Source organism: Delphinapterus leucas, chromosome 20 (assembly GCF_059928025.1).
Source record: "Delphinapterus leucas isolate spDelLeu-1000000601 "Yukka" chromosome 20, BTC_Dleu_Yukka2, whole genome shotgun sequence".
In the NCBI taxonomy this organism is placed as follows: Eukaryota; Metazoa; Chordata; class Mammalia; order Artiodactyla; family Monodontidae; genus Delphinapterus; species Delphinapterus leucas.
The window spans coordinates 2238176-2265797 of record NC_143148.1 but is presented as its reverse complement, the minus strand read 5'-3'; the positions used below and the strand labels follow the sequence as shown (position 1 = coordinate 2265797).

At 44.8% G+C, this 27622-nt stretch overlaps 1 protein-coding gene across 6 annotated transcripts in view; it reads left to right on the top strand.

Annotated features, from left to right (window-relative positions):
- LOC111170087 (uncharacterized) overlaps positions 1 to 24176 on the top strand; it is a 39154-nt gene extending 14978 nt beyond the window's left edge. For 2 of the 6 annotated variants that reach the window (XM_022564903.3, XM_089901942.1), the window contains exons 3-8: positions 3826 to 3921; positions 7707 to 7850; positions 8369 to 18128; positions 18939 to 19065; positions 19997 to 20142; positions 21361 to 24176. In XM_022564903.3, the coding sequence (XP_022420611.2) occupies positions 3826 to 3921; positions 7707 to 7850; positions 8369 to 10335 (2207 nt within the window). In that variant the 3' untranslated portion in view covers positions 10336 to 18128; positions 18939 to 19065; positions 19997 to 20142; positions 21361 to 24176. The remainder of the gene's footprint in view (positions 1 to 3825; positions 3922 to 7706; positions 7851 to 8368; positions 18129 to 18938; positions 19066 to 19996; positions 20143 to 21360) is intronic. The other 4 variants (XM_089901943.1, XM_089901941.1, XM_089901940.1 and 1 more) reach the window with 4 other exon arrangements.
- Positions 24177 to 27622: the final 3446 nt, after the last annotated feature.

Sequence of the window (27622 nt, the reverse complement as noted above, 5' to 3'; positions counted from 1 at the left end):
CGTCCGGAGCCTGTGATCCGCAACGGGAGAGGCCACAACAGTGAGAGGCCCGCGTACCACACACACACAAAAAAAAAATCTTGTACATATTTTCTTAGATTTATACCTAAGTATTTCATTTTGTAGGAGTGCTAATGTAAATGATAATGTGCCAAAGGGCAACTAATCTAAGTCTGCTTTCAAATAACACTATATCACTTCACTGGTAACATGAGACCTTATAACAAAATAATCTTAATTCTGTCCTCCCATCCTTCATATCATTGCTGCCATTTGTTTCACTATGTAAGTGCATATATAATGGGAATGTATATTTTATACATATATAAAAATAAGCATTTATATGTATGTATGTATAAGTGTGTGTAAGCTATGTACATAAGCATAATTGAATACATTATTACTATTATTATTCTGAACACAATGTTACCTGTTAGATTGGTTAGACAACTAAAAGTTTTAACTTTACCTTCTTTTATTCCTCCTGCAGTATTCCTCCTTTCTATATTTAGATCTGAGTTTCTGACCTATATCATTTTCCTTCTCTCTACAGAAGTTATTTTAACATTTCTCATAAGATAGGTCTACTGGCAACAGATTCCCTCAATTTTTGTTTCTTTGAGAAATTCTTTATTTCTCTTTCAGTTTTGAAGGATAATTTCACAGGGTGTGGAATTCAAGATTGGTGAGGTTTTTCTCTGAACACTTTAAATCTTTCAACTCTCTTATGTGATTTCTGAGGAGAAATCATATGTAATTCTTGTCTTTGTTCCTGTATAGGTAAGATGTTTTGTTTTGTTTTTACCTTCATCTTCTTTCTGGATTTTTTCTTTATCTTCAATTTTCTGTAGTTTTTAAATGGTATGCCTAGGTGTGGTTGTTTGGTTTTTTTGTTGGGGGACAGGGGTGGGGGTAATGGGCATTTATCATGCTTGGTGTTCTCTTGGCTTTCTGGATCTGTGGTTTGGTGTTTGACATTAATTTTGGGAAATTCCCAGTCATTATTGTTTCCTATATTTCTTCTGTTTCTTTTTCTCATTTTTTCTCCTTTTGAAATTCGCATTACTTGTATATTACACCTTTTATAGTTCTGTGGTCCTTGGATATTCTGTTTTTATCAGTCTTTGTCCTCTTTGCTTTCAGTTTTGAAGGTTTCTATTGATATATTCTCACACTCAGAGATTCTTTCTTTAGCCGTGTCCAGTCTACTGATAAGTCCACCAGAGGCATTCTTCAGTGTTATTTGATCTGTAGCATTTTTTTTTGGTTCTTAATTAGGATTTCCTTCGATGTGCTTACATTCCCCCTCTGTTTTTGCATGCTGTCTACTTTGTTCATTAAGCCCTTAGCATATTAATCAGTGTCATTTAAAATCCCTGATCTGATAATTCTAGCATCCCTGACATGTCAGGTTCTGATGCTTGCTCTGTCTCTTCAAATTGTGTTCTTTGACTTTTAGCGTGACTCATAATTTTTTTTGATAGCTGCACATGATATACTGGGCAAAAGTAACTGCTGTAAATAGACCATGATGTATTGGGCAAAAGTAACTGCTGTAAATAGGCCTTTAGAAACGTGGTGGGCGGGACTTCCCTGGTGGTGTAGTGGTTACGAATCTGCCTGCCAATGCAGGGGACACGGGTTCGAGCCCTGATCTGGGAAGAGCCCACATGCCGCGGAGCAACTAAGCCCATGCGCCACAACTACTGAGCCCGTGTGCCACCACTACTGAGCCTGTGCTCTAGAACCCGCAAGCCACAACTACTGAAGCCTGTGCACCTAGAGCCCATGCTCCACAACAAGAGAAGCCACCGCAATGAGAAGCCCGCGCACTGCCGCGAAGAGTAGCCCCCGCTCACCACAACTAGGGAAAGCCCACATGCAGCAACAAAGACCCAACACAGCCAAAAATAAAATAAATTAAAAAAAAAAAATGTAGTGGCAGGGCAGGAGGGAAAGAGTGTTCTTATAGTTCTATGATTTGGTCTCAGTCTTTTAGTGGGCCTATCCCTCTGGACTGAATGTCACAAGTGTTTATCTCCTCCACTAAGGTAGGACAGGATGGCCAAAGTTGACTGGAGTTGGGTATTTCCCTTCTTCCAGGCCATTTAGGCTCTGATAAAACCCCAGCAGTTTAGGATCTGGTTAACTAGTTTGTTCTGAGGACAGGCCTGGTTAAAGAGAGTGCTCTGGTATATTTCATAATTGGTTCTTTTTCCTTCCCCCCTGCCAGAAGCCCAAGGGGATTTTTCTCTTCTATTTTTTGTGGGAACTTGGTTGAGCTTCTGGAGAGAAATTTCATAGTGACTGTATCCCCTGGAGTTTTTTTTTTTTTTTACTGTCAGGGTTGTCTGCACTGAACCTCCACCAATCCATTCATTATCGTTCAGGTTTCCTATCCTGGTGCTGGTTCCTGTGGCAGTTTCTGCTCATGAGTCTCTGCTCTTGTAAGCTGTGACTCACTGTATTCCCGGTGTCTCCAGTCCTGGGGATAGCAGTTTACCTTGTTTCCTTCCCTCTGTTATTGATCCAAGAAGACTTGTTGACTTTTCAGTCTGTTCAGTTTGCCACTTGTTGTTAGGATGGAGTGGCGACCTGGAATCTCCTTACAGGCAGAACTGGAAACAGGAAGTCGACTAAATATTAGTTTTGACTTAACTGTTAGGATTTAAAAATTCCATGGCAACATGGCAGATAGATGAAACACCTGGACTCAGGAGCCACAGTTCAGTGAAATCTCAGAAAGTGACATTTGAGCTGAGACCCAAAGAATTAGAGTAATCTAGAACGAGCAAAGTAGGGAAAAAAACAGCCTTCCAGTTAGAAGGGACAGCATGTGCAAAGGCCCTGTGGTTGCAGGGAGCATGACTCCTGACAGCTGAAGAAAGACTCCTTCGCTTTCCACTGCCCTGTCCCTGAGCCCCGTGCTGAGCATGTAGCAGACAGGAGTGAACATTTGCTTAGTGATGACAAACGAATCCTGAGCTTTGGTTCAGGATCTGCAGATGCGCTTTCTGTGCGGGTCCTGGTACCTTTGCCATTGATTTATCTACAGCCTTTACCCCCACATCGGTTGATATATGTTTGGGTACACATGACAGACCAGCTCAAACAGTCTACACCCTGAAAGAAGCAGCTCAGAGGTGATGCTGGCTTCCAGGTTGGGGGTGCCAACCCAGGTATCTGTTTCTTTGCTTCCTTGGTTCTGATGCTCAGGCTGGTTCCCTCACAGGAGTCGCAAGATGCTTCTGGGTGGCAGAAGCTGCAGGGGCCTCACTCAGCCCTTCCTGAAATAAAGCTTTCTTTTTACTCAGAGCAGCTGTCGTAGGTCACCTGCCTACCTCAGATACCGATGATGCCGTTTGTGGGATGATGGAGACCAGGGCTTCTTAGCCTGCCAGGTTGGCTACTATCACCTGGGGAGCGTTTAAAATCTGATGCCCAGGCCCTTCCCAGAGATTTTGTTTGAACTGCTGTGTGGTGGTAGCTGGGCACCCCAGGTGTTGCTGATGCACAGGAGGTTGAAGTCCCTGACTTGAATGAATTAGAAAACCTCTGCAGGAGGTACGTCTGAACGGTGCTGGGTTCTGTGGGATGGAGATCAAAGGAAGTTGGTGCTGTCTGTGCAGCCAGCACTAATGTCTACAGCCTTCGGGGACAAAGGATGGTGTTTTTACAGTTTGTTTCCTAGTTGCAGCATTTTGTTTGCCTAGATGGGAGCAGCTGCATTCCGAGGTCTCTTGCAAATCCTGCAGTCCCAATCTGGGTTGAGAGGTTTCTTTCTTCTCACCAAAATCCTCATGTTCTTTTTTTCTCTGTGAACAGGATGTCCTTTGCCCAAGCCAGAGCTGATCCACCCACTGGAGCACAGCCCAGAGTTACAGACGTGGAAGAGAGGCCTCTCCCCAAGCTCCTGCCCAGGTAAGTGCCAACAGCTGGCCAAGCGGGCATCACAGCAGGTTGCAGACAGCAGGAGGACCATTGCCTATAAAATTTGTGAGAATTTTCTTGTCATGGCCTCTCTGGAGGCATGGGATCTGTGGAACCTTTTAACCTGTGGTCCTTCTACCCCATAACACTCTCCACTGCTCCTGGGGAGATGTGGGGCGTATCAGGTAAGTTCAGGCTCTCGGCTCCATGTACTTGGGCTTAAAAGCTAGGTGTGACACACCACACAGCCTTGTGGCCCTGGGGAAGTTCCATGATCCCGTTGTGCCTTTGTGTATAAGTTTGGCCAAGGTAAACCTAGCTGTTCTAACAGGTGTATTCCAAAATCTCCATGGCTCAGCACATGAAAAGTGTTTTTCTTGAACCAGGGGTGATGCGGATCAGTAGGGAGCTCTGACCACACAGTTATTCAGGGACTCAGCTACCTTCTGTCATCAGCGTAGGACCTTCAGGGTTCCTGGCATCCTCCAGCTGGCAGAGGGAAAACAGAGAAGGGAAAATGTCACACCCACTTCCAACACATTGTTTCCATTCACATTCCACTGACAAGATACTCGACTTTGTCATTTGGTGCCTGGGGCTGGGATATGAGGCTGAGTGTTTTCAAGGAAAGGAATGAAATGGTTTGATTAGTGTGGTCTGTTACACTCAGTCTGTTCCTGAGAAATTGTAGTCATAATCGTTTCTGTCTCATTGGGTGGTTGGAGGATGTAATAGATTATGTATGAAACTGCTTCTCACTTGGCCTGACCCATAGTGAGTGGCTCAGCAAAAGTAAGCTATTAGTATTATTAACATCGTGGGATTAGTGCTAGTGAGTAATGATAGTATCTCATATTTCCTTCTGAACTGCAAGTAAACAGGGCGTTTCCAACTATGCTCTGTATCTTACCCTTTCCCACCTTCTCCATCCTCCCACACTCTGAGCGTCAGTCAGACACCCAGAAGCACTCCTCTGCCCTAGTCTTCCTATCCCTCCTGTTTGCTTAAACCTCAAGGCACCTCATGCTCAACATGCCTAAGAGGGGGCTTTTGACCTTGCCCGTTCCTCCCACCTCCCATGCATGTTAGAAGGCTGGGTTCAGCCTCAGATAACTCCTCAACACCCCCATCTCCACCAAGCCCTCCAAATGCTGTCCGTTTTGCATGCACGCCTCCTGAGTCTGTCATCTCCACCACCAGGAGAAGACGCCCCCCCCCACAACCTCGGTGCAGGTTTTCAGCTTTTGCCTGGGTGATGCCAGCACACTCCTGGCTGGTCTCCCCACACCTCCTCTGTGCCTCTAGTCAGCCCTGTCTCCCACGGTGGCCCCCGCAGCCACCAAGATCTTGTTCCCAACCTTCAGCACTCCCCCAGCCACAGAGCCCTCAGCACGTTTTCATGTCAAAGGTAGAGCTTGTGGGACTTCCCTGGCGGTCCAGTGGTTGGGACTTTGTCTACCAATGCAGAGGGTGCAGGTTCGATCCCTGGTCGAGGAGCTAAGATCCTGCATGTCTCGCAGCCAAAACACCAAAACATAAAGCAGAAGCGATATTGTAACACATTCAATGAAGATTTTAAAAATGGTCCACATCAAAAAAATCTTAAAAAAGAAAATAGAGCCTGTATCCTTGTGTTGCTTGATCCTTAAACCCTTCTACATTCATCTAAATCTCTCATATGTGTAGCTTACCTCCTTACCTCCCTAGAGGAGATCTCACCCCTGACCAAGGCCAATTCATGTACCAGAGTCTAGGCCAAACCTTTTCAGGGAACTGCTGCTTCTCACCTTTTCTGCCTCTTTTGTAACAAAGATATGCTCAGTTGCCTCACATTCGGGGAAAGTAAATAGAAAATGCTTCTGCCTCTCTAATGGCTTCACACTGACATTGACTCTACTTTCCCTGTAAAATCCATCGTCTTGGAGAAGCTGTCTCATTCTTGCAAGAGATGTCTACGCTTGAGTTCCGTCCGTCTCATTTACTAAAATTTTCTTGCACGTTTTGAATGAGGTGTAACTCACACCCTGTGTTGTGTAAAAATCTTAAGAGGTTAACTGCATGAATGCTTGGGTATGTTTAACCCATGTAAGCACCACCTCAGTCAATATGTAGAATATTTCCAGCATCTCATGCCCTCGATAGCCCCTTGTGCTTGGTAATCCCTATTTAGACTGTCGGCACTGATTCGTTTTGACTGTTGAACCCCATAGCATGCTGTCTGTCGTATGTGTCTTCTTTTGATCATAATGTCTGAGATTCTTTTCATGTGGTTACCTGGGGTTGGAATTTGTTTACTCTTAATACGGTGTAATAGCTCATTGCTTGAAAAATTGCCCTTCATTGATCCATTCCCCTCCTGATGGGCACTCCTGTTGTTTTCAACTTAATGCTGCTGAGAATATTCATGTTATGTTTTTTGGTGCATGTAAGCACTGATTTCCATTAGGAATACATTCTGGTATGTGTGCAGGTCAGGTCCTGGAGTAGCTGTATGTTCAGCTTTGATAGAAACTGCCAGACAGTTCTGCAGAGTGTCTGCCCCCTTTAACATCCCCACCATTCATCTATGAAAGACTCCATCTGTCCCTATCCTTGGCAGCTCTTGGTAATGTTCCCTTTGCTCTTTGAGGTCTGGGGGAGGTTCCTCTGCACCACAGCACTGAAACTCTTCCTTACACGGTCACTGCTTTGCTCCTAATCTTCAAATACAGCACAACCATAAACGATCATGAGCAATGGACCACAATTTACTGAACACACCTGGCACTGTGCCCAGTGCTTTACAGACATTTTCTCATTTAGCTTTCACAACAGCCTATGAGGCAGAAACTGAGAGCCTCTCAGTTTTTCAGACAAGGAAGCTTAGACAGGAAACAGCTAAGAATTTGTCCAACATTAGCTGGCTGGGTACAGGCAGAATTTGAGTCGAGTTGTTCTGCTCCAGAGTGAGCACTCTTGACCGCCACGCCATATGAGCTCAGGACGCAAGACAGACTTTCCAGACTGTGTCGTGTTTGAGCATTTGACCCTCTTGGATTCTTTGCCCCTCTTCTCACTGGACCTTCATTCTCCTTCTCTGGTCATCACTTGAATGTTGGCTCATCGGGCATCTCATGGCTCATTCTCTTTACTCTTAAATGCTCTCCAAGGTTAATCCACACATTCTCATTCTCACACCTCCAATTTACATGCTGCCTAGTTAGGTCCCAGGTGTACATTATTGGACTAACCCATAATAAAAGATTAAAGCTAATTGATTGACTTTTTTGCCCTGTGTCTGGCACCCTCCAGAACATGGTATATGTAGTGTTTCACTTCATCCTCATAGCAGTCCTACAAGGTGGGCTCTATTTTTAGCTTTATTTTTCAGAAGCGGAAAATAAGGCCTATGGAGTTTGAGTGCCTTACCAGATGCCACAAAGCTAATATTGTGTTCTTTTGGAATTTGGGCCTAGGGTTTCTGTGGTCAGAGACCATGTTCTTAACCATAATACTCATGTGACCTCTAACTTTTGTTTAGTGGACCTCAGGTACAGGTTTCAGTTAATCATAAACCTTGGTTTTATGGGGACATTGTCATCACTGATTAATCAATGACCTTGATTAATTGATGTATTAATTAAATTATTTGCTCCTTTGTTTCTTTTTGAAAATAATATTCTTAACATCACCAAACTCCAGAATGAGAACATTACTCATACCGTCCTTAGTCTGGCTGCTGTAACAAGAATGCCACAGAGTGGGCAGCTCAAGTAACAAACGTTTATTTCTCGCAGTTCGGGAGTCTGGGAAATCCAGGATCAAGGTGCTGGCAGATCTGGCATCTGATGAGGGCCTGCTCCTTGGTATGCAGATGGCAGGCTTCTCATTCTGTCCTCACATGGCAGAGAAAAGAAGCAAGCTCCTTAGTATCTTTTCTGGTAAGGACACTAATCCCATCTTGGGAGCTTATCCTCTCATGCCACGGCAGTTCCCTGATTCTGGAAGATTCTGTGCCTTTGTTCGTTGTATATCCAAAGGCTGAAAGGGCCTTCCCATTTTCTCTATACGTCAGTAGGTCTGGCCGCATCTGGGAAGCCTGCATGACCTCTTCCTGTCTCCCACCTACTGCACTAGGTGCCCTTTTGCTGGTTTCCTGTAGCACCTTGAGATGTTCTGGCTTCGAGCACTCACCACACACAGTGTCATCATTCCTCTGTCTACCTGCCCCTCGTCTCCAGACATTCTGTCCCCTGCCCATGCTGTCCCTTTGGGTTTTCCCTCTAAAATTTTCAAGAATCTGAGAACCAAAAAGAAAGAAATTGCACACGTGGGTTTCAGAGATTTGAAAACGCAGCAGGTACAGAGCCACTATTTTCATCTTCTCACTGACATGGTGATTTAGTTTCTTCTGTGTTGCCATCACTTATATGCCTTTTGTGTATTGTATTCCCTTCAGGTGGCAACACAAAAGCTGATACCACAGAGCCTACCCCTTCTCACCTGGCATTGTCTGAGGAAGTCTCGCCCCAGGAACAACTGACTCAGCGAGCCTCAGGGGACTCCCTGTTGGGACAAACCAAGGATCAGGATGGGCCACTGGAAATGCATGAAGGCCACTTGAGACCAGGGATGGACCCCCAGAGGGAGAAGCTCTCTGGGAAAATGAGCCTTGAACATGGTGGTTTAGGGACACATGATGGTCTTCACTCAAGGATTGTTCAGCAGCGAGTCTTTCCAGGAGATATTCTTTATGAATGTGACTCACGTGGACCAGTGAAAGGACCCTTGATACATGAAGGGAAACACCTCTATAAGTGTGAGGAATGTGGGAAAGTTTTTAACAAGAATTGCTTCCTTGTTCGACATGAGCAGATTCACTCTGGCGTGAAGCCCTATGAATGCACAGAGTGTGGGAAAACCTTTATTAAGAGCACACACCTCCTCCAGCACCACATGATCCACACCAAGGAGAGGCCCTATGAGTGCACAGAGTGCGGGAAGGCCTTCAACCGCAGGTCACACCTCACGAGGCACCAGCGGATTCACACTGGAGAGAAGCCTTACAAGTGCAGTGAGTGTGGAAAGGCCTTCACCCACCGCTCCAATTTAGTCTTACATAACAGAAGCCACACTGGTGAAAAACCCTTTGTGTGCAAAGAATGTGGGAAAGCCTTTCGAGATAAGACAGGTTTCCTTCGACACTACATCATCCACACGGGAGAGAAGCCCTTTGAGTGTGTGGAGTGTGGGAAATCCTTCAACCGCAGATCACATCTCACCTGGCACCAGCAGATTCATAGTGGAGTCAGACCCTTTGAATGCAACGAATGTGGGAAAGGCTTTTGTGACAGCACAGACCTCATCCAACACTATGTCATCCACACTGGAGAGAAGCCATACAAGTGCCTTGAGTGCGGGAAGGCCTTCTACCGCAGGTCACACCTCAAGCAGCACCAGCGGAGTCATACCGGGGAGAAGCCCTATGTGTGCGGTGAATGTGGAAAGGCCTTTACCCACTGTTCCACTTTTATCTTACATAAAAGAGCCCACACTGGAGAAAAACCCTATGAATGCAAAGAATGTGGGAAAGCCTTTAGTAATCGGTCAGACCTCATTCGACACTTCAGCATCCACACTGAAGAGAAGCCTTATGAGTGCATGGAGTGTGGGAAAGCCTTTAACCGTAGGTCATACCTCACCAGACACCAGCGGATTCACAGTGGAGAGAAGCCCTATGAATGCATGGAATGTGGCAAAGCCTTTTGCCAAAGGGCAAACCTCATTCGACATGCCATCGTCCACACTGGAGAGAAGCCCTATGTGTGCACTGAATGTGGAAAGGCCTTTACCTACTGCTATACTTTTATTTTGCATAAAAGGGCCCATATTGGAGAAAAACCTTTTGAGTGCAAAGAATGTGGGAAAGCTTTTAGCACTAGGAAAGACCTCATTCGACACATTAGCATCCATGCTGGAGAGAAGCCCTATGAGTGCATGCAGTGTGGGAAGGCCTTTAACCGCAGGTCAGGCCTCACCAGGCACCAGCGGATTCACAGTGGAGAGAAGCCCTATGAATGCCTCGAGTGTGGGAAAACCTTCTGCTGGAGCACAAGCCTCATTCGACACTCCGTCATCCACACAGGAGAGAAGCCCTATGAGTGCAGTGAGTGTGGAAAGGCCTTCAGTCGCAGCTCATCCCTCACTCAGCATCAGAGGGTTCATACTGGGAGAAACCCTGTCAGCGTGACAGATGTGGGAAGAACCTTCACAAGTGGGCAGTCCTCAGTCAATCTTCAAGAACTCCTATTGGGGAAAGACTTTTTGCATGTAACGACTGAGGAAAATCTTTTGCCAGAGGTAGCATCTTACTCAGAATCTGATCATTCATACCAAAGAGAAACCTCTCATTTTTCTTCCCCATGAGAAAAGCTATTGCAGGATATCAGTTGTCATCTAAAGAGTCATCTTAGAAATGGCCTCAGCCTAGAAACTTATTCTGTATCTGAAAATTCACACAGGAGAGTGATCCAATCTTTATTGTGCACTTAGCAAAACCCTCAGCCACATCTTTCTCATTAGCTTACGCTACAAAATTATCTCAGGGGTATCTGTAAACAAAAGAGGAGGAGACGAGAAAAATGCAAACACAGCTTTCAGATTTCAGTGATGAGCCTGTGGCAATTTGTCATCCCTTCCTTAGTTTAGTTGAGGTAAGGGGAGTGTTGTTGCAGAGGTCAGAGGGCCTTGTTCCTTTTATTTGTCTTGAATATACATGCACTGCTGTCCAGTGTCAGGAGAGTTAGTTGAGGGTATGTCTGAAAATGTTTACTGCAAGCCAACTTTGTTCTACAACATCGTCTCTATCCTTGAGTAGCATATGTCTTTATGAGAAATATGGAGGCTTGACTTATGAAATACTTTCATATTTAAGGAGATAAAGATGTATGTATGAGTGGGCCCATTTTACTGCATATTTAAGACTGATTTTTTGAGAACATACTGTGTCATGTGTCTTTAACCACCCAACACTCATACTTAATCTACTTGTTTATTCTTTTTTTTTTCTGTGGGGTGACGATAACAGTGTAGCTGTGCAACCTTCCCAGATGAATCCCAGTTCTTCCCTCTGATTCCTCCTTAGAGAGGTTTCTTCAGGTCCACCACAGTGACTTTCTAGAGGTCGAATTAGAGCCAGAACAAAATAAAACACATAGCTAAATTAAGCTAAAGGATAATGATACATGCAGAGAGGTAGTCTCATTTTTAATCTTACAAAAGATTATGTGAAGAGTCACTGTCAAGGAAAGTGACTAGAATTTTAACAGATGAAATGAGCATGTGTGGGTGCAGGTATATGTGTGTTCCACAGTTGTTGCCATTGGCTTAGTCCCAGTATAATGACTAAATGACTAGTATCTTTTGTCAGGGTATTTTGAAATTACTTCTTTGGAGTTTTGGTTTTTTTTGTTTTCGTTTTGTTTTTTGGTTTTTTTTTTTTGAGCAACGTGATAGTATTCCTTCATGTTAAGAAATATACTGTACAGAAAGACATAAAAATAATCATCCATTCACTCTGAACCCTCCTCAGGGCCTTTCAAATGACCGCATGTCTAGTTTTGTATTCCCATTGAAGGCCAAGTCATTTTTGTTATGTTAATCCATGGCATTATTGTGAAGGCCCCTTCTTCATGCTTTTCATGTCTTGTCTAAGAAGTCTTCAGCAAGCTCTAGGTCCTGAATATTTTCTCCTAAAAGTCTTATAGTTTTACCTTTTATATTTAAATCTCTAGTCCATGTTGAATTAATTTTTGTATTACCATGTGAAGTTTAGGTTTTGTTTTTTGCCTCAGGATGTTCAGTTGTTCTGGTACCATTCGTGGAAAAGACTGCCCTGCCTCTATTGAAGTGAACTTAGTAAAAAATAAGTTGGGCATATTCATTTTGGTCTATTTCTGAGTTCTTTATATTATCCCATTGATCTGGGTATTTAAACCTCTGCTAATACCACATTATCTTGAATACTGTAGCTATCATTAAATCTTAAAATTAGGTAAAGTGATTCCATCTTCTTTATTGTTTTTAAAAATTGATTTAGCTTTCCATGTCAATTTTTCCTTTCATTTTCTATATAAATTTTATCATGTGTTTATATTTTAAAAACATCTTGTGGGATTTTTTATAGATGATACATTGTGGATCATTTTGGTGAGACTTGGCATCTTTATTATGTTGAGTCTTCCATTCCATGAACGTGGTATGTTTCTCCATTTATTTAGATTCTCTGATTTATTTCATTAGTGTTTTATAATTTTCACCTTACAGATTCTGAACATATTTTGTTAGATCTTCATCCATGCACCTTTTCTTGGAGTCTTTATATGTGGTATTGAGATTTTAATTTCAGTTTGCTCGTTATCATTACTGTTAGAGGGAAATATTAATTTTTATATGTTGACCTTGTATCCTGTGCCCTTGCTGGACTCAGTTATTAGTTCTAGCAGAGTTTTTTTTTTTTTTTTTGGTAGATTCATCAGGATTTTCTTCATAAGCAATAATGTTATCAGTGAATAGTGAACATCTTACTTCTTCCTTATGTGTATCAGTTTTATTTCCTTTTCCTGTCTTTATTCAGTTTATTCTACTAGCTAGAATTTCCTGTCCAATGTTGAATAGAAAAGGTGAAAGAGCACACACTTGTCTTATTCTTTTTTTTTTTTTAATAAATTTATTTATTTTTGGCTGCATTGGGTCTTCATTACTGCGTGCAGGCTGCTTCCTAGTTCTGGCGAGTGGGGGCTATTCTTCATTGCAGTACACGGGCTTCTCATTGTAGTGGCTTCTCTTGTTGTGGAGCACGGGCTCTAGGCATGCAGGTTTCAGTAGCTGTGGCAGGCGGGCTCAGTAGTTGTGGCACATGGGCTTAGTTGCTCTGTGGCATGTGGGATCTTCCCAGACCAGGGCTCAAACCCATGTCTCCTGCATTAGCAGGAAGATTCTCAACTAGTGTGCCACCAGGGAAGCCCACTTGTCATGTTCTTAATGTTAAGGGGAAAGCGTTCAGTGTTGCTTGACCATTAAATAAGATGATAGAGTGGGTTTTTATATAGATGTTTTTTATCTAGTTTGGAAGGTTTCCTTCATTTGCTAAGAGCTTTCATTATGAATAGGTGTTGAATTTTGTCAGATGCCTTTTCTCCTTCAGTTGATGTGATCATATGTCTTTTCTTCTGTAGCCTGTTGATATGATGGATTGACTGGATTTGAATGTTGAACCAGCCTTGCATTTCTGCAGTAATCCCTGCAGTCACGGAACATGGAATATAATGATATGTATGTGTGTGTGTATATATACACACATTCCTTTTGCCAGTGTTTTGTTAAGAAATTTTATGTGTAAAATCATGAGCATATTGGTCTATATTTTATTTATTTATTTTTGTGCTGTTATTGGTATCTGAGTAATATTGGCCTCCCAAAATGAACTAAGAAATGTTCCCCCACCCCCTCCCCCCCAACCTGGATGAGATTTTGAGGAATTGGTTTTATTTCTTCTCTAAATGTTTGGTAGAATTCTCTGGTGAAACCATTTGGGCCTGGAGATTCCTTTTAATGTAATTTATTAATTGCATCTCATGAGAATATGTAGGGATGTCATTAGTTCTCAAACACTGTAAAGCGAAGTCTCAAGTTGAATATCCTATAATAATTTAAAAACAAGATTATGCTTTGAAAAATAGGGCTTGAACACTTTAAAGGACCATAGAGACCCCTTCAATTTAATGATTAGAAAACTGAGGTGCATAGAAGCCAGGTGACCAGCCCAAGCCCATATTCTCAAGACAAGGGCAGATCCCATCTATTTCTCCTAACTTACTGGACTGCTGTCCATTATACTGCTTATAAAAGCCCTATCAGGGCTTCCCTGGTGGCGCAGTGGTTGAGAGTCCGCCTGCTGATGCAGGGGACACGGGTTCGTGCCCCAGTCTGGGAAGATCCCACATGCCGCGGAGCGGCTGGGCCCGTGAGCCATGGCTGCTGGGCCTGCGCGTCCAGAGCACTCCGCAACGGGAGAGGTCACAGCAGTGAGAGGCCCGTGTACCGCAAAAACAAACAAACAAAGAAAGAAAAAAACCCCAAAAAGCCCATCAAATTGGCATTGGGGATGTCATTATTTTCAAAAAACATGTTCTCCAGTTTTGATTATCTTTGCTTCCTTCAGGCATGGATTATTTCGTATTTCGTAACTTAATTTTCAAGCACATCTTTAAATGTTTTCATTCACATCTTCTGTTACTAACGTCTGTCCTGTTTTATTTCATTCTCTGTTTTGTTTCATTCTATGCAAGTTAAAGAGTTTTTTTGTGGTTCTATATCTTTAAATGTTTTCAATCACATTTTCTGTTTCTATTCTCTGTCCTGTTTTATTTCAGTCTCTGTTTTATTACAGTCTCTGTTTTATTACATTCTATGCAAGTTAGAGATTTTTTTTTTTATGGTCCTATAATTGTCAGTTTTACCTATATTCAGTTTGTGCTAAAAAGCAAACATCCTGCAGTTGGTGTATGCAGTTCTATATGTATCTGTTAGGTCAGATTTATTCATTTTGGTGTATGAACCTAACAGAACATAACCAATGTTATTCCTGCCTTATAAAAATTAATTACTGAGAAGACATTAAAATATTCTAATTTGTTTATAGATTTAACTCTTTATTCTTATAGTAAAATTGTTTTATGTAAATTGAATTGATGTTTAAAATTGTGTACAAATTTTAAAGTATAATGTCTTCCTGCTATTTTCTTCCTTGTATCTATTTTTCAGATACAAATACACATTTTTGTGTTTTTGTTTAATAATTATAAGGTATATATTTTCCAAATTTTTATTTGCTTTATTTCTGTAACATATCTTCGAACTGTGACTTATAAACTGAATATTGCTGTATATTTTTCAACCCACTGAAAACTACTGACTACTAATTCAAACATTTATTCCATATACATTTCCTGTATATTCCATATACATTTCCTGATGCATCTTCCTGTTGTGTGCTTATCTTTACTTCAGTTCCATGTCTTATATACATTCTTTTAAAAATTTGTGTAGATTATTTACATTCTAAACTTCGCTTTTAGTTGGGAATGTATGTACTCCTATTTTATTATTGCTTAAGCTAAAAATTATAATGTCTTTAACACAAAAAAGTATAGAGTTAATACCATTACCCTCCTTTTGCACGATGTAAGGCATATTATTGAGGATTGCATGGTCGGTTTTTTTGTTTTGTTTTGTTTTTTGCGGTACACGGGCCTCTCACTGTTGTGGCCTCTCCCGTTGCGGAGCACAGGCTCTGGACGTGCAGGCTCAGCGGCCATGGCTCACGGGCCTAGCCACTCCGCGGCATGTGGGATCTTCCCAGACCGGGGCACGAACCCGTGTCCCCTGCATCGGCAGGTGGACTCTCAACCACTGCACCACCAGGGAAGCCCCTGCATGGTAGTTTTATTGTTCTCAACAAGGAGATGTTTTTCATGTTTTACACAGATAATGAATCAATTGTATTGATTCACAGGTGCATTCTTCTCTTGGATTTTCATTCCTTCTGTCACTGCAGACTTTTCACCTGGGATCACTTTCCTCTGGCCTTAAATTTAACCTTAGGATTCATTTTGTGTGGGTTAGTTTTCTATTATGATTCTCATATTTCGTGCTCTGTTTTGAAAAACACTTTTGTTGAGTATAGAAATCTGTGTTGGCGGTTATTTCTTCAGCACCTTCACATGTCCTTCCATTATGTCCCTGACCCCACTATATGTTAGGTGTGAGTGGAGACGATTTATTTTGTGTTGATAGTTTCCTGGCGTTAAGGAACAGTACTTGAACCTGATACAAAGAACAACGCATCCTAGAAACTGTAACGGTGAGATGGGCTTAGTCATTAGATGGGGTTTTGAGTTGTTGGAATAATAAAAGGATGACAGTGTAGAATGCATAGGAGAAATAATATGTATCTGGTGACCAGGTTGATGGATTGTGACATAAACTGACTAGATGATTAACAACCCCAGTTTTCTCTTTCTGGATGCCTGGGAGGACAGCGTGTCTCTGCTTTCTTTCTTTTTTTTTTTTTTATTGCGGTACGCGGGCCTCTCACTGCTGTGGCCTCTCCCGTTGCGGAGCACAGGCTCCGGACGCGCAGGCTCAGCGGCCATGGCTCACGGGCCCAGACTTCCCCCGGGGCATGTGGGATCCTCCTAGACCGGGGCACGAACCCGCGTCCTTTGCATCGGCAGGCAGACTCTCAACCACTGCGCCACCAGGGGAGCCCTCTCTGCTTTCTTTACAGTTAACTTTGGGACCATGTGAATGAGACATGGCCAGTTGAATACAGGCAGAATTGACTGTGACTGTGTGTCTTAACTGTTCTTGCATTTGTGCACCATTCTGGGAATCTCCTCAGTGGTTCTAGATTTCACACCTCCCCAGGATTTAGTGCTCCGTTGCGTACTGTAGGTTCGGGAGACGGGTTGATGGTGTTTTGATGAGGACAGGACCTGATGACCTGAAAAACCTCTAAGCTTCAAGCTGGGCCAACTCCTGATCACATATTTGTACCTGGGTCTACCTGTCCTGAAGGTCAAGGGGAGGACAGGAGGGGGAGAGGGAGGCCCCAGTTACTGTGAACTAGATGACATGTCATCTTATGTCACAAACATGAAACCATATCAGCTCCACTCCACTTAGACCTGAGGGCAGTTAGTCCCGATGTTCTGAAGATCTGAATCATGTGGCCTTATTTGTAATGATGCAACTCTTTGGGCATCATGCCTACCTGTAGTTTAAGAAGCTGTCCTGGACTTCCATGGTGGTCCAGTGGTTAGGACTCTGTGCTTCTAGTGCAGAGGGCTCGGCTTCAATCCCTGGTCGGGCAACTAAGATCCTGCATGGCACTCGGCATGGCAAAAAAAAAACCAAACCCTTCCTGCGGTGCTCTTTAAGAAATAAATATGCCAAGTAGTACATACAAATGTATGATTTTATGTAAAGCGTTTAATTAATGCCTATGAGGCTACTTGCCAAGTCAAGGAATCATTGCTTTTTCACAAATAACGCCAAGGATCCTGCAAAGAGGTATCCCTGATTTATCCTCCCAAGCCCTGTACGCGAAAGCATTGTCATGTTAATGCTAATAACAGTAATAATAATCGTTCTTATTTACTGAGCATGAACTATGAGGCACTTTTAATGTAAATAACCACGAGGGACTTAGTATTTCCCATTCTAGTCACAGTAGAGCCATGGTTCTTAAACTTGAATGAGCGGTACCAGGATTCCTGAAAGCAGAGAGTGCTGAGCCCCGTCCCCAGGGTTTCTGATTCTCTAGGTCTGGGTAAGGCCCCAGAGCTTGCATTGCTAACAGGTTCCCAGGTCCTGCGGTGACACGATTAGGGAGGGCGGGGCATTTCCCCCCAGGCCTACGGAAATCTGGGCACTTTCCTTTAAAAGGAAGCGAAGCCCCGCCCCGCCCCGCCCCGTATGAGGATTCCTGGAGCTAAATTATTTCCCAGTCTCTTCCCGCGGTGCCGCTGGGCCGTCGCCATGGAGAAGGGAAATGGCGCACGCGCGTGGTCACAGGCTGGGCGTTAACTACGTAACCCAAAAGCGGATGCCACCGGCGCTACCGCCCCCAGCCCTGGGCCAATCACGACCTAGGAGGGGGGCGTTTCCTTCGGCCTCGGGGCGGGACTTCCGGCCTCGCTGCAGGAGAACATCCGTCCGTGAGCGGGTGCTGGTTGGACGGCGGCCACGTGGACTCGAGCGTTGCACTGGGGCCGCATCTCTAGGGCAGGACGGGGAAGGAGAGCGAGGTGCCGGGGGCTGTCTCCGCACCTTGTCCGAGCCGTGACGCCCCCAGCCCCGGCTCCTTCACTGTGACACTGTGTCCGCGTCCGTGGGACAGGCGACTTCGCGCCTCGTGTTTGCCAGGCCCTGCCGGGACCTCACGGTTTCCCGGGTCTTCTCACGCGCTCCGTTGACAGGGCCCCCGAAGGCGGCGGCCTGGGCCTTTCGAGCGTTTGACATTTCATAGCGAGATTCGGAGTGTGACACGCAGCCCGAGGTGACTCCGCCCTGGTCTCCCGCCTCTCAGGGCCCCATTCAGCCCACTGGGTCCCTTGGCGGTGGCAGGTGCAGCAGCACTGATGAATCCAGCGCAGGTGAGTGGAGGGTCACCCAAGGCCACACCCTCATGGTCCCCGCCCCTTGCGATAGCTGATGGTGTCCTGGGACTCTGCCTTTTCTTCTCCCAGTTCTTGGTCGTGGAGTCTCTGGAGGGAGTCACTTGTGGCGCAGGGTACTGAATTCAGACCAAGGATTTTATGCATAGTTTCCTGTACTGGCAACCAAGGGAGTAAATATCAGAACGGTGTCCTAGTGCATGTGCAAATACTCGGTGAGACTGAGTTGGGAGTGATCAGGGAACAGAGCAGCCGGGCAGAAGTCAGGCCTGGAATGGCTGCCCGAGGAGCTAGACCTCCCTTCTGAAAGTTTGGACAGAAGGTGGAGGTGATTTAACACAAAATTCATTGGAAAGCTTTCCTCTGGCTGCACACTGGAGACTGTGGAAGTGAGGGAGGAGGCAGGGATACCGGGGAGGAGGGTGAACAGACAGCCTTAAGGCCCAAGTCCCGGGGGCTTGTGGGGGAAGGCTGAGCCTAAGTGTAGTTGTGCCTCGGGGGTAGGCTCTGGATGACACCAGGAGGACTGGCTGGCAGGAGAGTGTTTGAGGTCTGTCATGCCATACTCAGCTGAGATAGTATTTTGTCTGCCCACGTGCCTGGTTTTGCTCTGGGCTGGACACAGTAATCAGAGGGAAATGAGGAGAGAGCAGGCACTAGTGGTGCCAAGCCTGGCATCGCCTCTGAGCTGGGAGGCCGGGGAGGAGAGGGACGGGGTGGGGGGATTAGGTGAGTGGGTAGACTGGGGAGTCCTGTTGTCCGTGAGCTCAACTGTCCCCATCGTGGCAGGGCTGTGTGACCTTCGAGGATGTGTTCGTGTACTTCTCCCGGGAGGAGTGGGAGCTCCTTGAGGAAGCTCAGAGACTCCTGTACCGTGATGTGATGCTGGAGAACTTTGCACTTGTGTCATCACTGGGTAAGTCTCTGTTTTAGTTATGTGTTGCTACGTGGCAAATTACTCCAAAGCTAAGTGCATTGGAAAGACAAACGTTTATCTCACAGTTGGTTTCGGTCAGGAATCAGGCATATCCTGCTTGGATACCCCTAGCTCAGGGTCTTTCATGACCTTGCTGGCAAGCTGCCCAGGGCTGCCATCTGATCTGAAAGCTCACCTGGTTAGACTAGTCATTTCCTTGTTGGCTGCTGGCCAGAACGCTCCCACAGTTTCTTGCCATGTTGTCTTCTCCATAAGCAGGTCACAACAAGGCAGCTGATAGCCATGATAATGAGCAAGAAACAGCATCCAAGATAGAAACTGGTATTTTTATCACCTAATCTCGCAAGTGCCGTCTCATCGTTTTTGCCATATTCTATTCATTAGAAAGTAATTTTTCGGTCCAGCCAACACTCAGCAGGAGGGAGTTAACAAGGACATGATTCCCAGTTTCCTGGGCTGGCTTTTGTTTTTCTCAAGGGGCAGTTCTTTCTGTCTCACAGTTCTGTCACAGCACGGCTTCTTTTCTTGGTTCCCTGGGGTAAATAGTGTGAGTATCAGGGCTGGGCGATGTGCACCACCAACCTGTACTGCCCCAAAGCTTTGAGATGAAGAATTTGGGGGTGAGAAGTCTTGCAGTCTTCCCCTCTGCCCCAGAGATTCCAGATGGCCTGGCCGCTCCTTGGCTAGGTGTCTGTCCAAATCCCTGGCCCAAGTTCTGCCTCCTTCCTCTAATTTTCCAAGGTCTGACATGGAATTGCAGGCACTGATATGGTTACTCCTTGTGGTGAACACTGAGCTCTTCCTGTAAGCCCTCTTCCAAGATTCTTTTTTTAGTATTTAATTATCTTCTCTGCGGAGAGTGTCTCCCTGGGTCAGTGCTGGCCACTCACCAGCTCTTCCTTCCCATCAGGACTTGCGGTGTCCAGGTCTCATGGAGCCACCCAGCTGGAGCCAGAGGGGAGCCCAGGGTGCCTGAGAAGGTAGACGCGGCTCCAGTCACAGCAGAGAAGACCTGGAGGAGGCCTAGGCCTGGTGAGCGGAAGGTGCGGGAATCAGGTCTGGCTTCACTTTATTTTATTTTATTATTTATTTATTTATATTTTAAGAAATTTATTTATTTATTTATTTTTGGCTGTGTTGGGTTCGTTGCTGCGGCGAGCAGGGGCTACTCTTCCTTGCGGTGCATGGGCTTCTCCTTGCAGTGGCTTCTCTTGCTGTGGAGCACGGACTTCAGCAGTTGCAGCATGTGGGCTCAGTAGCTGTGACTCGTGGACTCTAGAGTGCAGGCTCAGTAGTTGTGGTGCACAGGCTTAGTTGCTCCGCGGCATGTGGGATCTTCCCGGACCAGGGCTCAAACCTGTGTCCCCTTCACTGGCAGGCAGATTCTTAACCACTGCACCACCAGGGAAGCCCAGCGCTGGCTTCACTTTATACCAGCACTTTGTGCCACGTCTACTGGTGTTTAGGTGGCAACACCAGTGGCGAACCTTATCCCACTTTTCCTTCCCCAATTTTGATGCCTTCCTCATTTGTCACTTTTACTCTGACCTTAGGTACCTGTTAGTCCCACCCCCCTTTCTAGTCGCACATCTTATCTGCTCTTCTCTTGCTGCTCCATGCGGCACTCTACAGCACTGGGTTTCTTTTAACGTGTCACGAGATGTGCACATATCCTTAAATTTTCCTTGAACACTAAATGTTCTATCTGGCCAGATTTTTCTGGTCCTGGCTAGACCCTTTTTCATAGCACTCACCTGTCACAAGGAACCAGGAGACTTGCTGGGAGATCATTTGCAAGGTGTCATTCAGAGAGCATGCCTCTCCTGCTCACACTGTATCCCATCCTGGTATCCTCTCCTGCAAGGTTTCCTTCATTCTTTTTTTTTTTTCTTTTTTGCGGTACGCGGGCCTCTCACTGTTGTGGCCTCTCCCCTTGCAGAGCACAGGCTCCGGACGTGCAGGCCCAGCGGCCATGGCTCACGGGTCCAGCCGCTCCACGACATGTGGGATCTTCCCGGACTGGGACACGAACCCGTGTCCCCTGCATCAGCAGGTGGACTCTCAGCCACTGTGCCACCAGGGAAGCCTGTCCTTCATTCTTTAAGCTTTAGAGGCCCACAGCACATAGCAGCCCTTCCTCATCCTGATTCTGGGTTCCCTATGATGCCCATAGTCCCATAAACTAGTTGCCAGTTGTATCAGACACATATTTGTTACTGGATGCCATTTGCTACCAACTGAACATGGACTTCACCAGCATTCATCTTTTTTCAGGTTGTTGGCATGGAGTGGAGGATGTGGCTGCACCTTCTGAGCAGGGAGTTTCTGTGAGAGTGTCACACATGAGAACTCCCAAGGCAGATCCTTCCACCTGAAAGGCTCACCCCTGTGACATGTGTGGCCCAGTCTTGAAAGACATTTTTGCACCTGGCTGAGCCACAGGGAACACCATCTGGGCAGCACTCATACTCCCAACATGTGAATCACGGAGGAGAGACTTTTGGTATAGTTTAAACCTTGACTGGATGCAGAAGCAGTGGAGTGGAGTCTTCAGAAGGGAAAATCCAGGCCTTGTTTGTGAAGTGCTGCAGATCCAGTGTATCAGAGAAGGCCTTCACTTGCAGGGAGGGTTGGAAGAACTTCTTGGCCAGCACCTGGCCCCTCACAATGGGGAGAAGCCACACCGGAGTGTTGGGAGCTTATTCTCTGCTGTCCTCACTAATAGGCCCTTTTGGGTATTGGATTCCCGTTAGGCCAGAAGGCACAACCTCAGGCCATAAAGCTTCTTAGCTGCCCTCATGGAGGGAATGTTGCTCCAGGGTCATTTGATTCTTTAACTCTCTGTTGGGGGCAAACCAGGAAACAGTGAGGGCCATTAGAACTGCAGGAAGAAACCAGGGACAGTTTCCCACAAGGAGAGTTTTCTCCGGAGGATGAGCTCTGAACACAATGGTGTGAGGACAGATGATAATCTGCACTCAGGAGTTTTACTAGAGCAATCCTCCGGGAGATGCTTTTCATGAACAGAACTCAACATGGACCAGGTAAATCTTCCATGATCTACGCAGGGAAGAATCTCTGCAAGTGGAAGAAACGTGGGAAAGGGTTTAACAAACGTTGACGTGCCTTTCTCAAGAGGGCAGCCCTCGGTCAACTCATGAGGATTTATGCTTAGCAGAACCATGTGACTGCTTCCACTGTGGGAAGGCCTTCAACTGCAGGTCAGAGCTCATGCAGCTACAACAGATTCACACTGAGGAGAAGCCTTATGAATGCAAAGAATGTGGGAAATTCTCTTGTGTCAGGTCTGTTTTTGTCCCAAATAATATTTCCCAGTCCAGAAAAAGTCACTTCGAATGCAAAGTATGCGGGTAAACCATTTTTGACAGCTGTTTTTTCACTCATCATGTGAGGGTTCTCACAGGAGAGGATCCCTGAGTGCAATGAATGTGGAAAGGCCTTCATTCACCCTTTTCTATCTGGCCTAATAGGATCCACAATGGACAGAAACCCTTTGAGTGTAAGAATATCAGAGAGCCTTTCACAATAGCTCTTCCCTGACTCAACACACGAAGCATCACACTGAGGAGAAACCCCATGAATATAGTGAACGTGGACAGTCCTTCAGCCTTTGTTCATCCCTCACCAAGCCTCGAAGTATTCATTCTGGGGAGAAACCATATGAGCGTAAGAGATGGGGGAAAGCCTTTCACAAGTGGACTTATTGTGATATCAGAGAACTCACACTGGGGAAAGACCTTTCGAATGTAACTCCTAAGGAAAATCATCTGACCAGAGGAAACGTCTTACTCTGAGAAATTATACCAAAGAGAAACCATGTAAGTGTCATTGCTGTGAGAAAATCTTCTGAGGCCAATCATCACTTATTGTCATCTAAAGAGTCATACTGGAAGTGGACCCATCCTAGGACTTTGCACCTGAGAATTTATAAAGGAGAGAGAACCGGTGACTATTGTGCAATTTCAAAAATCTTCAGCTATAGCTCTACCCTGAGTATACACTGAAAAAGCAACCACAGGAATATTTAAAAGACAAAAACAAGGGAGGAAGAAGAAAAGAAGTAGATGTAACAGGAAAAGAAATATATTTATGACTTCTTTCCAGTTTTCCTGACAAACTTGTGACAATTTATTGGTTGTTTTTTGTTGTTATTGGGTGGCAGGGGAGGAGCAGTGTTTGAGAGGTAAACACCTGAATTACTACATATGCACTGTCTGCCATGCCATGCCAGGAGAGCTGGAGAGCTGGACACTTGAGAACAACCCTGCAAATATTTATTTATTACAAGGCTTCTTATGTGAAGCCTTGAATTATGAAGCATTTAAAACTTAAAAGAAATTAGGATACTAAGAATGTTGTTTAAAATTAGATCTAAGGAGATAAGGACACACTTATGAATGGGTACATTTTAGTGTACCACTTAAAACCATTTAAGGCTTCATTTTCATTTTTTAATTTATTCATTAATTATTGAGATATAATTGACATAACGGTGTGTAAGTTTAAGAATGTACAACATATTTGATACATTTATATTGCAGTATGAGTGCCATTGTAGCCTTAGCCTCTGTTGTGCCACAGAAGTATCATTTCTTCTAGTGGTGGGAACAAATAAGATCTTGTCTCTTGGCAAGTTTAATGTTTATAATGCTGTTTTGTTGTCTGTAATCCCTGTACTTTATATTACATCTCCAGGAATTATTAGTTGTAAGTAGGTACCCTTAAATATCATCACCTCTCCCATCCCCTCACCCACCTCCAGCCTTTGGTAAACGTCATTCTACTGTTTTCCAGCTCAGTTTTTGGTTTTGTTTTGTTTTTTTAGATTCCACATATAAGGGATATTGTACGGTATTTGTCTTTCTCTGTCTGACATATCTCACTTAGCATAACATCCTCAAGGTCCATCTGTGTTGTCGAAAATGGCAGAATTTCCTTTTTTCTCAAGGCTGAGTAGTAGTATTCCATTGTAGGTATATATACATTTTTATCCATTCATCCATTGATGGACACTTAGGTTGTTTCCATATCCTGGCTATTGTGAACTACAATAAACATGGAAGCGCATATATCTCTTTAAAAACCTGTTTTTATTTCCTTCAGAGTTTGGAGTTGGGATTGATTGGGGTTGCAGCCTGTCTCCACCATGCCTATCCCCAACCACATGACCTTGGTCTTGTCACTTATCCTCGGGGTTCAGTGTTCTTGTGTGTAAAATGGGAAGATGGACATTGAACTAAAGCTTAGGAAGCAAATTAGAAAGAAGGAAGAGCTTGATGTGGAGACCCCTGAATGATGCAGGACCCCCAGGCAGGGTTGGAGTCGCAGAAGAACATCTCCAGCAAAGGTAACAGGTGTCAACACAGACTGACAAGAGCATTGTCTGGTGCAGGAACCAGTTGACAGTCCCTGCAGCCGTAGAGGGGAGAGGGGTGGGCAGTGAGAGCAGGGCAGGGAGAGATGAGTTGGGTTTTGTACTCGTGCAGTTTGAGATGCGTGTCAGACATCTAAGAGGAAAGATCGATCTAGTTGGATGTGCAGTCTGGAGTTCGGGGGTCATTCGGGTCTGCAGATATGTGGTGCTAGTGCGTCCAGCACCAGGAACGTGTCTGACACCTGTGGTGGAGCAGTGAGGTTTATTGGTGTGCTGCAGTGTGGGTTACCACACCGTGGGAAATGTGGGGCCCTCAGTATGAAGGTGTTAGGACATTTTCTAGGCTCTGGGCTTGTGTTCAGTGATTTGGAGAAGAGTTTAAGGAAATGGAGCTTTGGTCTGAACTGGATGCTGTCAGGAAACGGAGTTGGTTTTATGATCAGATATCCTGAAATTTGTTATTTACAAGGCAGGGGAAGGCAGCGGCACTAAAGCAGCAGCTACTGGAAGATGGAGCTGTCACTCATGTTACCCAGGAGAGGGGGCTATCTGCTTGTTTGCACAGGACTCTGGTTGTCTGTGCTCAGATATGATGATAGGGTGGTTTTGTCATTGTCTCATTTCATCATGGTCACTGAGTGGCCCTGACTGAGGTTGGTGTTCTGTGAACTTGTTTATATTGTAAAAAATAGTAAATAAAAACCTAGGTTAAATAGAGTCAGGAGGGAATTCCCTGGCGGTCCAGTGGTTAAGACTCGGCGCTTTCACTGCCAGGGCCCAGGTTCCATCCCTGGTCTGGGAACTAAGATCCCACAAGCCATGTGGCACAGCCAAAAAAAATAATAATAATAAAATAAAACATTAAAAAAAAAAAAGGAGGCCAGCAGGGGAAACTCTCACACCCTGCAACTGACAGCAGAGCTCAACAGGAAGAAGAAAGACTCCTCCTCTTTCTTGGCAAGGACTCAGCCAGTGAAAAGCCCTCGACTCTTTCTTTACTACAGCCCTCTTAATTTACTTTTTCCCTCTATAAAAGTGTTCTCCTACCTTTGCTGTGCAGGTCCTTGCCTGGTGGCTCGCCATGGTTGCAGACTCCGAGTTACAATTCTCAGCTGACCCTGAGTAAGCCAATCTTTGCTGGAACAATAGATGGCAGTCTTTCTTTTAGGTGAACAATATTCAACAGGAGAAACAAAGAGTTCAGAGGTGAGTGCCAGACCAGCAGCCTGGCCCCCAGGATCCTCCTGAACTCTGCTTTCCCCCTTCCAGTCATAACCCCTTCCATGGCATATAATTTAAACCTGTAATACAGATCAGCACCACACACAGAGTTCTAGGCAGAGGGAACATCCTGTGCAGTGATGGGGCACTTGAGAAATTGAAAGTTCAGTGTAGGGAACTCTGAGGCCAGGGCCTGGGGACTGGTCAGAGAGGCCTCTCAGAGCAGGTGAATTCTGAGTTGGGACAAGCTGAGGGCACAGATATCCCAGCAGACACCCTGTTCCAGGAGTGCCCAACTGCTTGCAGAGCCTGAGTGGCACTAAGAGGTCCCCTTATGGTGACTGGGCTAGGGCAGAACAAGGGACATGGGGTCAGCATAGGCACCTAGAGGGAGGCACACGCAGGGCACACCCAGACACGCCGTGGGACATGTATAGACCAGGAGTGGACTATACAGGACCATCACACATAGGACTCCCCAAAAATGAATCGGCAGATGTGCACAGACACATATGTGGGACACAAAATCCTATGCAGATGCACACACAAATTCCCACCAGGACACAAACAGAATAGAGAGGATATATTTATATTAACTAAAGACACACACATGAAAACAGACACAGACATAGACACCCAGACACGTGTGCACACAAATCCCATACATACCAAGAACGGTGCTCACAGGGACATGCATGGGCAAAAGGCAGATGCACCCATTGGCACAAACATGTACGTGCAGACACGGGCACAGGCATGCAGAAAGAGTATGGAGACACAGAGAAAGAAACTCCTGGACACACAGAAAGACTACACAGGAGATCACAGGGACAGCGGAAACAGGTAAATTGAGAGAGGGCTCCATGTACAGAGCCAAAGGTAGACACCTTTGCACAGCCATGTTGACAGAAGCAGATGTACAAATGGTCATACATAAATAGGTATAGCCATCCAGAGAGACACACAAGAGCTCACTTGGTCACATACACAATTACACAGGCGTTCCCAAATGCAGATAATCAGATCTGTACACATAGGAATGTGATAATAAATGTTTAACACCTGCTCTTGAGAAGAAAGTGCACACAGATTACATAAATTCATTACAAACTTTACAGATATAAAGGATGCATAGCACACAATTTACAAATGATGATAATATATACAACAGTCTCTACTGTAAATTCCACATGCCAATTAATTCTCACAGTGCTTTCATTAATTTCAGTTTTAACTCTTATGTGTCAAGATTACCATTAAATTTCAACATATGTATATATTATAACCAAGCAACTCCAATTCTAAGCATATACCCATTAGAAATTAGGGCATTTTTTTTTCTCCAAAATATATATACATGAAGGTTTATAACAACTTTATTGATAACAGCCAAGAGGTTGAAACAACTCACTCAACCATAAATGGGAACATGCTTAAACAAATTATGATCTGGTCACATGAATGAGGGTGTAAGAGTGTAGAATGTAGAAGATGAATAAAAAATGGGTGTCTGGTGATCAAATCAAGGATTGTGCTAGAAACTGGCTAGTCATTCACCAATACTGTTTTCTCCTCCTGGACACCTAAGAGGACAGTCATGTCCCAGCTTCCCTTATTTAATTTGGGACCATGCAAATTAATTTTGGCCAATGGAAATGGGCAGGAGTGATTGTGAATAATGTGTCTTCAGTTTATCTTCTCATTTATGTTCCTTCCTGGGGTTGCCTCTTTGGACCTCACTGTTTCCAGTTTTCACACCTCCCCACGAATTATTGCTCTTTTGGGAGCTGAAGAGAAGGAGGACCAGACCTGGTGACCTTGAGCCACTAGATATCAGACTGGACAATGTCATGATCATACATTTGTACCTAGGTCTGCCTGCCCTGAGAGTTAGAGGGGAAGGCAGGAGGAGTTTGAGTC